Source organism: Bubalus kerabau, chromosome 2 (assembly GCF_029407905.1).
Source record: "Bubalus kerabau isolate K-KA32 ecotype Philippines breed swamp buffalo chromosome 2, PCC_UOA_SB_1v2, whole genome shotgun sequence".
Classification (NCBI taxonomy): domain Eukaryota; kingdom Metazoa; phylum Chordata; class Mammalia; order Artiodactyla; family Bovidae; genus Bubalus; species Bubalus kerabau.
The window spans coordinates 10890747-10903060 of NC_073625.1; the positions used below are offsets into that span (position 1 = coordinate 10890747).

Consider the following 12314-nt stretch of genomic DNA (forward strand, 5'->3'; position numbering starts at 1 on the left):
TCTGTCTCCTCCCTCCTCTTTCTCTTCTCTACTCTACCAAAATCTCTGAATCTCTGTGTATTCCAGACGGTGGAGGACACTTAGGGAACTGATTACTGGCTGGATCTGTCTCTCTCCTTTTCATTCCCCCCTTTTATCCTGCTGGCCACCTCTGTCTCCTTCCTCCCTCTTCTCTTCTCTGTATAACTCCGTGAACATCTCTGAGCAGTCCAGACTGTGGAGCGCACATAAGGAAGTGATTACTGGCTAGCTTGCTCTCTCCTCTTTTGATTCCACCTCATCTCATTCGGGTCACCTCTAACTCCCTCCTCCCTATTCTCTTCTCCATGTAACTCTGTGAACCTCTCTGGGTGTCCCTCACTGTGGAGAAACTTTTCATCTTTAACCTAGATGTTTTATCAATGGTGCTGTATAGAAGGAGAAGTCTTGAGACTACTGTAAAAATAAGACTGAAAACCAGAAGCAGGAGGCTTAAGTCCAAATTCTGAGAACATCATAGAATGCCTGACTCCAGGGAACATTAAGCAATAGGAGCTCATCAAACACCTCCATACCTACACTGAAACCAAGCACCACCCAAGCACCAACAAGTTCCAGAGTAAGACATACCATGCAAATTCTCCAGCAACACAGGAACACAGCCCTGAGCTTCAATATACAGGCTGCCCAAAGTTACTCCAAATCCATTGTCATCTCATAACTCATCACTAGACACTTCATTGCACTCCAGAGAGAAGAAATCCAGCTCCACCCACCAGAACACCGACACAAGCTTCCCTAACCAAGAAACCTTGACAAGCCACTGAACAACCCCACCCACAATGAGGAAACTCCATAATAAAGAGAACTCCACAAACTGCCAGAATACAGAAAAGCCACCCCAAGTTCAGCAATGTAAACAAGATGAAGAGACAGAGGAATGCCCAGCAGGTAAAGGAACAGGATAAATGCCCACCAAACCAAACAAAAGAGGACGAGATAGGGAATCTACCTGATAAAGAATTCCGAATAATGATCATGAAAATGATCCAAAATCTTGAAATAAAAATGGAATCACAGATAAATAGCCTGGAGGCAAGGATTGAGAAAATGAAAGAAAGGTTTAACAAGGACCTAGAAGAAATAAAAAAGAGTCAATATAAAATGAATAATGCAATAAATGAGATCAAAAACACTCTGGAGGCAACAAGTAGTAGACTAACGGAGGCAGAAGATAGGATTAGTGAAATAGAAGATAGAATGGTAGAAATAAATGAATCAGAGAGGAAAAAAGAAAAACGAATTAAAAGAAATGAGGACAGTCTCAGAGACCTCCAGGACAATATTAAATGCCACAACATTCGAATCATAGGAGTCCCAGAAGAAGAAGACAAAAAGAAAGACCATGAGAAAATACTTGAGGAGATAATAGTTGAAAACTTCCCTAAAATGGAGAAGGAAATAATCACCCAAGTCCAAGAAACCCAGAGAGTCCCAAACAGGATAAACCCAAGGCAAAGCACCCCAAGACACATATTAATCAAATTAACAAAGATCAAATACAAAGAACAAATATTAAAAGCAGCAAAGGAAAACCAACAAATAACACACAAGGGGATTCCCATAAGGATAACAGCTGATCTTTCAATAGAAACTCTTCAGGCCAGGAGGGAATGGCAAGACATACTTAAAGTGATGAAAGAAAATAACCTACAGCCCAGATTACTGTACCCAGCAAGGATCTCATTCAAATATGAAGGAGAAATCAAAAGCTTTACAGACAAGCAAAAGCTGAGAGAATTCAGCACCACCAAACCATCTCTCCAACAAATGCTAAAGGATATTCTCTAGACAGGAGACACAAAAACCATGTATAAACTCGAACCCAAAACAATGAAGTAGATAGCAATGGGATCATACCTAACAATAATTACCTTAAATGTAAATGGATTGAATGCCCCAACCAAAAGACAAAAACTGGCTGAATGGATACAAAAACAAGACCCCTATATATGTTGTCTACAAGAGACCCACCTCAAAACAGGGGACACATACAGACTGAAAGTGAAGGGCTGGAAAAAGATATTCCACGCAAATAGAGACCAAAAGAAAGCAGGAGTAGCAATACTCATATCAGATAAAATAGACTTTAAAACAAAGGCTGTAAAAAGAGACAAAGAAGGACACTACATAATGATCAAAGGATCAATCCAAGAAGAAGATATAACAATGATAAATATATATGCACCCAACATAGGAGCACCACAATATGTAAGACAAATGCTAACAAGTATGAAAGGGGAAATTAACAATAACACAATAATAGTGGGAGACTTTAATAACCCACTCACAGCTATGGATAGATCAACTAAACAGAAAATTAACAAAGAAACACAAATTTTAAATGATACAATAGACCAGTTAGACCTAATTGATATGTATAGGACATTTCACCCCAAAACAATAAATTTTACCTTTTTCTCAAGAGCACATGGAACCTTCTTCAAGATAGATCACATCCTGGGCCATAAATCTAGCCTTGGTAAATTCAAAAGAATTTAAATCATTCCAAGCATCTTTTCTGACCACAATGCAGTAAGATTAGATCTCAATTACAGGAGAAAAACTATTAAAAATTCCAACATAGGGAGGCTGAACAATGCACTGCTGAATAACCAACAAATCACAGAAGAAATCAAAAAAGAAATCAAAATATGCATATAAACAAATGAAAATGAAAACACAACAACCCCAAACCTATGGGACACTGTAAAAGCAGTGCTAAAGGGAACGTTCATAGCAACACAGGCATACCTCAAGAAACAAGAAAAAAGTCAAATAAATAACCTAATTCTATACCTAAAGCAACTAGAAAAGGAAGAAATGAAGAACCTCAGGGTTAGTAGAAGGAAAGAAATCTTTAAAATTAGGGCAGAAATAAATGCAAAAGAAACAAAAGAGACCATAGCAAAAATCAACAAAGCCAAAAGCTGGTTCTTTGAAAGGATAAATAAAATTGACAAACCATTAGCCAGACTCATCAAGAAACAAAAGGAGAAAAATCAAATCAATAAAATTAGAAATGAAAATGGAGAGATCACAACAGACAACACAGAAAAACAAAGGATCATAAGAGACTACTATCAGCAGTTATATGCCAATAAAATGGACAAAGTGGAAGAAATGGACAAATTCTTAGAAAAGTACAACTTTCCAAAATGGAACCAGAAAGAAATAGAAAATCTTAACAGACCCATCACAAGCACGGAAATTGAAACTGTAATCAGAAATCTTCCAGCAAATAAAAGCCCAGGTCCAGATGGCTTCACAGCTGAATTCTACCAAAAATTTAGAGGAGAGCTAACATCTATCCTACTCAAACTCTTCCAGAAAATTACAGAGGAAGGTAAACTTCCAAACTCATTCTATGAGGCCACCATCACCCTAATACCAAAACCTGACAAAGATCCCACAAAAAAAGAAAACTACAGGCCAATATCACTGATGAACATAGATGCAAAAATCCTTAATAAAATTCTAGCCATCAGAATCCAACAACACATTAAAAAGATCATACACCATGACCAAGTGGGCTTTATCCTAGGGATGCAAGGATTCTTCAATATGCACAAATCAATCAATGTAATACACCACATTAACAAATTGAAAAATAAAAGCCACATGATTATCTCAATAGATGCAGAGAAAGCCTTTGACAAAATTCAACATCCATTTATGATAAAAACTCTCCAGAAAGCAGGAATAGAAGGAACATACCTCAACATAATAAAAGCTATGTATGACAAACCCACAGCAAACATTATCCTCAATGGTGAAAAATTGAAAGCATTTTCCCTAAAGTCAGGAACAAGACAAGGGTGCCCACTCTCACCACTACTATTCAACATAGTTTTTGAAGTTTTGGCCACAGCAATCAGAGCAGAAAAAGAAATAAAAGGAATCCAGATTGGAAAAGAAGAAGTAAAACTCTCACTGTTTGCAGATGACATAATCCTCTATATAGAAAACCCTAAAGACTCCACCAGAAAATTACTAGAGCTAATCAGTGAATAAAGTAAAGTTGCAGGATATAAAATCAACACACGGAAATCCTTTGCATTCCTATACACTAATAATGAGAAAATAGAAAGAGAAATTAAGGAAACAATTCCATTCACCATTGCAATGAAAAGAATAAAATACTTAGGAATATACCTACCTAAAGAAACTAAAGACCTATATATAGAAAACTATAAAACACTGATGAAAGAAATCAAAGAGGACACTAAGAGATGGAGAATTATACCATGTTCATGGATCGGAAGAATCAATATATGAAAATGAGTATACTACCCAAAGCAATCTATAGATTCAATGCAATCCCTATCAAGCTACCAATGGTATTTTTCACAGAGCTAGAACAAATAATTTCACAATTTGTATGGAAATACAAAAGATCTAGAATAGCCAAAGCAATCTTGAGAAAGAAGAATGGAACTAGAGGAATCAACCTACCTGACTTCAGGCTCTACTACAAAGCCACAGTCATCAAGACAGTATGGTACTGGCACAAAGACAGAAATTTAGATCAACGGAACAAAATAGAAAGCCCAGAGATAAACCCACGCACCTATGGACACCTTATCTTTGACAAAGGAGGCAAGAATATACAGTGGAGAGAAGACAATCTCTTTAACAAGCGGTGCTGGGAAAACTGGTCAACCACTTGTAAAAGAATGAAACTAGAACACTTTCTAACACCATACACAAAAATAAACCCAAAATGGATTAAAGATCTAAACGTAAGACCAGAAACTATAAAACACCTAGAGGAGAATGTAGGCAAAACACTCTCTGACATATATCACAGTAGGATCCTCTATGACCCACCTCCCAGAATATTGGAAATAAAAGCAAAAATAAACAAATGGGATCTAATTAAAATTAAAAGCTTCTGCACAACAAAAGAAACTATAGGCAAGGTGAAAAGACAGCCTTCAGAATGGGAGAAAATAATAGCAAATGAAGCAACTGACAAACAACTAATCTCAAAAATATACAAGCAACTCCTGCAGCTTAATTCCAGAAAAATAAATGACCCAATCAAAAAATAGCCCAAATAACTAGACATTTCTCCAAAGAAGACATACAGATGGCTAACAAACACATGAAAAGATGCTCAACATCACTCATTATCCGAGAAATGCAAATCAAAACCACTATGAGGTACCATTTCATGCCAGTCAGAATGGCTGCGATCCAAAAGTCTACAAGCAATAAATGCTGGAGAGGATGTGGAGAAAAGGGAGCCCTCTTACACTGTTGGTGGGAATGCAAACTAGTACAGCCACTATGGAGAACAGTGTGGAGATTCCTTAAAAAACTGGAAATAGAACTGCCATATGACCCAGCAATCCCACTGCTGGGCATACACACCGAGGAAACCGGAATTGAAAGAGACACGTGTACCCCATTGTTCATCGCAGCACTGTTTATAATAGCCAGGACATGGAAGCAACCTAGATGTCCATCAGCAGACGAATGGATAAGAAAGCTGTGGTACATATACACAATGGAGTATTACTCAGCCATTAAAAAGAATACATTTGCATCAGTTCTAATGAGGTGGATGAAACTGGAGCCTATTATACAGAGTGAAGTAAGCCAGAAAGAATAACACCAATACGGTATACTAACGCATATATATGGAATTTATAAAGATGGTAACGACAACCCTGTATGCGAGAAAGCAAAAGAGACACAGATGTATAGAACAGTCTTTTGGACTCTGTGGGAGAGAGCAAGGGTGGGATGATTTGGGAGAATGGCATCAAAACATGTATAATATCATATAAGAAATGAATCACCAGTCAAGGTTCGATGCAGGATACAGGAAGCTTGGGGCTGGTGCACTGGGATGACCCAGAGGGATGGTATGGGGAGGGAGATGGGAGGGTGTTCAGGATGGAGAACATGTTACACCTGTGGCAGATGCATGTTGATGTATGGCAAAACCAATACAAGACTGTAAAGTAAAAAAAAAAATTTTTAATGTAATATTTAGGCACCGCAAAAAAAAAAAACCTAAAAGGCAAAAAAAAAAGTAAGCATTGATATGAAATGTAATTCTTGTACATTTCTGGTGGGAATACAAATTCGTACAATAATCTTAGAAAACTTTTTGAATGTACCTACTAACATATACACTGTGATCCAGCAACTTTACTCTAGAATACACCCAGTGTAAATCACCAAATGGCATATACCTAAGTAAAAAGTGGTATTTATAATGACAAAGGTCAATTTATCAAGAAAACAAAATATCCCTAAATGGGCACATTAAAAAATGATACATCTTCAAAATACAAGAATCAAAAATTGACAGACCTTAATGAAATAGAGGGGCCAAACATAGTTTGTTTTGATTTTGGTTTTGGTTTTTGGTTATTTTCACTGATCCAAAATATTTTTTTAATTGAAATATAGTTGATTTACAAAATTATATTAGTTTGAGGTGTACAACATAGTGATTCAAGAATTTTTATAGATTATACTCAACTTAAAGTTATTATAAAATATTGGCTATATTCTCTGTGCTGTGCATTATATCCCTGTAGCTGATTTATTTTATACAAAGGAGTCTGTACCTCTTAATCCTCATACCCCATTCACTCTCTTCTCCACTTTCTTCTCCCCACTTTATACTTTGCTTGCTATATCTGTGAGTTTGTTTCTTTATACTCGTTTTTTTTATTTCTTAGACTTCAAATATAAGTGATAACATACAGTATTTTTCTTTTTTCTGTCTGACTTATTTCAGCAAGCATAATATCATTTGCAACAACAGATATGGACCTGGATGGTATTATGCCAAATATGTTTTCTAATAGCTGCAACTATAATGAATAAAATTATAATCAATAGTAAAATAGAAAAAAAAACAGATAAACATATTCATTCAATGCATGATATACAGCAACAAGAGAAAAAAATAACTGTTACTATTCACAATATGAATGGATCTCCTAATGTTAAAAGAACTTAAACATAAAAAGAATACATGATGATTAGCTCCATTTATATAAGTTCAAAAACAGACAAAACTATTGTGTTAAAAGTAGTGATTGTCAGGGGCTACTGACAGTTTTCACAGTCTGGCAGCTTTAGTATTTCTATATTTTATTTTTTGATCTGGATCTAGGTATTAATTATACTGGTCTGTTCACTTGAATATTGAGCTGTACATAAATATATTATATGTTTATTTATAAATATATATATTTGTACACATTATATTATATATAAAAGTTCAGTTAAGGTACAGATGAACCTTCCTGTTCATTAGCTCTTCAACCTTCTGTTTCAAAAGTGATGCTGCACTTTCTTAGCCAGAAGGCAGAGTCACACTGGGTTGCAGCCTCCTGCACAGGCTTAGGGGCCCAGGTCGCCCACGGTGAAGAGCACACAGCATCCGCAGTCTGGACCCAGGGCTCTCCCAGCTGCCTGCCTCCTGCAGTGTGCGTGGCCGTGGCGGTGAGGCGCCTCCTCGCGCTCCCCAACCGTCCTGTCGTCAAGCCAACGGCCGTCATTCGGGCGGCATTCAGGACATCAAGCCATGTTGTGCCTTCTGTCTCTGCTCCTGGGGCTCACCGGGCTTCAGACAGACGACAGTAAGTACAAAATCCCTCTTCTGACCTGTTGGGAGTGTCAGGGCTCCTTTCCGTTTCTCTCTAAGAGGCCGGCTATGTCTGTGAAAACGCTTTCTTGACGGGAGCTCCAACTATGTAAGCCCGAAAACAGTCTCGCATTGCCTCCTTCCCCAGTCAAAATCCACTTTGGTTGTGAGGGTCTTGACCACTCTTCTTGAGACCGTAGTAAATATGTGCGATGCCGATGCCGGTGCTGGAGCACATGCCTTAAGATGATTGTTTCATAGACCGCCCTGAGTTTTTGATCTCTCCGCTCTGTATTTGGAAAGTCCAAAGGATCTGACTTTCTTTGTTCTAATAATACTTGGACCTATTGCCTCAGGGTTACCGGGAACCTGCCCACAGGACAATATTCCTAAAGCAGCATACTTATTTCTCTTGAAAAGATTTGTAATTCTAGAAAAAAGTGGATATTGAGGGTATTTGAAAAGAGAGCAGAAATGAGGGATAGCGTGTAGAATATTATGGGTTTAGATGAGGAAATAACGAGGGAAGCTGTGAGGTGATGGATGTTGCCCCAGTAAAACATTTTGCACCTTACAGATTCTGAAAGACTACGTGTGCAGTTTACAGTTCCGGAGAAAATACGGTCAACATCAAGTGGAGGAGTAGAAACACATGTAATTAAAGCACTAACATTTCCCACGAACTAAAAAAAGCATGTGAATATTTTGTTCCTAATAAGTAAACCTGGTGTTTTTCATCCTTGCTCACTTCCTGAATTTTATATTTATCCCTAATTTTTCTTAAGTGAAAAAGCCCTTTTGAAAATGAACCAAGATTAACAGTGTTTCATAGAAATATGATGAAATGATGCTTATATTAAAGTCCCAAGGCCCATCTTCTAAATGTTTCCCTCTTGAGTGTCTGAATAATCTCTGACTTGATCCACTTAGAGTCTCTTGACCCTCACTCACCATGCAAGATTTGGAGGATTTTAGTTGTCCTTTAGTAAACCTATGGTATCCTTATATGGAATGATAAGCATTTGATGTAATGAAATGTTACATGAATAATTTTTACATCTTGATTGCAAACATGTTGATCATAAAGGCTTTTTTTCATGCCATCTTAGTTTGTCTTGGTTCAAGTATTAGTTTTCTCTTTTTTATTCTTTGAATCAATTGAAAGATTCTTATCTTTTTTATTAATTTCCAGAATAATTTCTAAAGAAATGAAGTATGATTTTTGAAACGGTACACCTGAATCTTCTTTGTGATTGAGTAGTAAATGTTTAGATAATTTGAATGCAAATACTTCCTTAGTAACTACTTACTGCTCACCCTAACAGATATTACAAGCTTAAAATTGTCAATATATAATTTATAAGGGAGTATGTATTTAATGAAAACTTTAAATTATTTAAATAAAAAACAAGACATTTAACAGCATTTAAAGAGTGTTTTATCTTTTATGAAAAAAATCTATGGGATTACTTGGTCATATTAGAAAATATACACAGAATCTACTTAAGAGGGAAATGTCTTCAACCAGGTTTCACCAGATTCTATGACAGTAATTCCCATAAGAGAAGTAGAAAAAAAATCTTTCCTCAACTGTCAAATTCATGAGGAAAAATTTTTGACTATTTTGTTAACATCTCTAATTCCAATGCCTAGAACAGTAATGAATACATAATAAGGGATTAATAGTATTTTTGAACTGATGAGGTTATCATACCTACGGATTTCACAAGTGCTACAATCACAATATGCAATGTGTTATATTTATAATTATTATAATTAAGAAATTATCATAAGAGAATATTCAACTTAAAAAGACTAAAAGATTTTAAAAATAACTGAGTGGAATTTCTATGTGAAAGATATGTGTGTAAAATCAAGAATTAACAGTAGACCAGAGACAGCTGAAGAAATAAACAGATACAATATATAAATGGCTAAACAAAAAAGGGAGAATTAGAGGCTTATAGATACAGAATAATTAGAATTCCTAGAAAAGAGAGAGAAAAAGTCTGGAGAATAGGATACATTAAACATAGATGAACTGAGATCAGGTATCACAACACAGAATAAATGCAGTTTATTAGAAATTAGATTACATTAACACTTTCAGATTACAAGAGAAGAAAATATTTTAAATAATGTACTTCAGCAGGTAGACACTGAAACTGAGACAAAGAACAACATAAAAGCAGGAACTGGTGAAAGTATGAATATGTATAACTCAAAATAAATTGAACATGCAATTGTAATTGTAACAAATAAAAGAATACAAAGCATACATATGTCTTGATACAATGGAGAATTAAATTTTAAATTAAACTTTAAACTTAAATTTATCAGAAATCACATATATGTCAAATTGGATTTTAAAATATATACCTACAAGAGGAACACCTAAATCACAAGGGAGCAGAAAGGTCTAGCACAAAAATAAGAAAAATTGTACAAAGCAAATAGTAAAGTTATCATTTACTATACAACCATTATTTATCAGGCAAAATTTATCAATATTAACAAAATCAGTGAATATTGTATCCAAACTTGAAACAAATTTTATAAAATCTATAAATATTAAATATGTGCAGTTAATTCTTTGCTATACTACATAAATTTTCAATTGAGTAGTTATATTCTTTTAAGTGCAAATTTTGCAATGACTTCATTATTAAACAAACACACTTCTGGATTAAAATAATCAATGTTTTAGGTTCTATCTTATTGGCTAAACATTAAAAAAAACTGTACAAATGAAGCAAATATTTTAATATTTGATTCCATTGGAATAAGTCAGTATTAAATTATATATTTTCCTCTTTTTATTTTATTAGTGTGCTTTAGGATGTGATTATTGATAACAAAGAAGGTAGTTTTCCTTTATAACATTTTTCTCACTTTTCTTTTGCCTTTTTAATCCACTCTCCTGCCAGGTATCCTACATCATTTTAATTGAAGGGAAAACGTACACTGTGAACCTAATGCAAAAGTAGGTGACCTACATTATTTTATCACCTTTTCTTTGTTCTATTTATAATTACTGTTTATATTTATTCAGAAAGTAATTATTTTCCATTCTTTAATATTTTCAGTTGCTGGCTATTTGTCTCATGCTTCAGGAAAATCTTTTAAGCATATATACTAATTATCTTGAAATTTTCATTAATACATAAATATGACTTGTTTTCAAGTTCTCATATTCAACTATATTTGAAAGAACATAGTGGATTTTTGAGTGGAAAGAACAGTGATTTTTAAATTAGTTTCTACATCAGAATGTATTAAGGACTTGGAATATAACTGTAATTACCCAAACTCAATCCCATACAAGCTGAGGAAATTAGTTTTAAAAAAAAGCATACCATATTTGGGAATAAAGAAAAATCAAAACTGTAGTGGTATTTTTTTCTATGGGTCCTTAAAAGTTTTAGTCGGTCTCTTTATATTATCTTCATCAAGAATATTCTGGCTTTTCTTACCACTTTCATTTTCATATATCTTACAAAAAACTCTTCCACAAAGAAATGTCCATAGATATTGATTGTGACTTCATTGAATCTACATAGTGCTTTTGGAGGAATTTTTCCTGTCATTCCCTTTCAATTTTTTATTCATCAGGAATTTTTTTAATTGAGTCTAAAACTCTTTTAATGCAATCCAAATTATTATTTTCTTTGTAGGTGTTATTATTTTCATATTTTAAAAGAAATCTTTGTCTCCATACAGTCATGAATTCAAGCTGCACTTTTGTCTAATAGTTTTTATTGTTTTCACTTTCATACTCAACTCTAGGATTCATCCAGAATTGATGTTTGTGTGTTTCATGAGCATGGGAATCCAGATTTGAATATTTTTTTGTATTAGCCTCCAATGAATCCAGCACATGCTACTGAAAATATAATTTTCCCATTTCACTGTAATGAAATGTTTGTCATAATTCAAAAGAGTGTTTATGATGGGGATCTCTTTCTGGACTATTTTCTCTAATTTTAGGTTTACTCCCGAGCCCTATATATCTGTACAGATATCACACAGTATTAAGTACTGTACTAAGTCTAGCTGTGTTCAACAGTTTTAAGATGCTCTTGTTTTTCTTGATCCTTTGATTTTCCATATTACGTCTGAAGTCATTTTTGTCTTTTGTACATTTTATTTTATATTTCTTTTTCCTTCATTGTCTCCACTTTAATGAATCTATGTTTTATATGATACCATTTTCTCTAAATTAAATAATTCTTTGTTATGTATCTTTTTACTATTCTTTAGTAGTTTCTCTAGACTATCATATTAGTTCCTGAATTATTGAATCTAATATAAATTATTACTTTTACAAGTTACTCTACATTGTTGGAGGCTTCCTTGGTGTCTCAGATGGTAAAGAATCTGCCTGCAATGCAGGAGATATTGGTTCAATCTCTGGATTGCAAGGACCCCCTGGAAAAAAAGTGGCTACCCACTCCAGTGTTCTTGCCTGGAGAATTCCATGGACAGAGGAGCCTAAGTGGGCTGCAGTTCATGGAGTCAAAGAGTCAGACACAACCGAGGAACTAACACACACACACACACATACGATGTTAGATCATTAAGCCTTTTTCATTTCACTTGTCTTCTGCTTTTTCATTATTTTTCTCATATGCTTTTAAGCTCCAATGTACTAATAGGATTA

General features: G+C 34.7%; 1 protein-coding gene across 1 annotated transcript in view; it reads left to right on the forward strand.

The window, feature by feature from the left end:
• The first annotated feature begins 7594 nt into the window (after positions 1-7594).
• Positions 7595-12314, forward strand: part of LOC129644600 (disintegrin and metalloproteinase domain-containing protein 2) — a 100556-nt gene continuing 95836 nt past the window's right edge. Inside the window, exons 1-3 of the mRNA XM_055570151.1 lie at positions 7595-7649; positions 8232-8308; positions 10582-10637. Coding sequence (XP_055426126.1) covers positions 7595-7649; positions 8232-8308; positions 10582-10637 — 188 coding nt within the window. The remainder of the gene's footprint in view (positions 7650-8231; positions 8309-10581; positions 10638-12314) is intronic.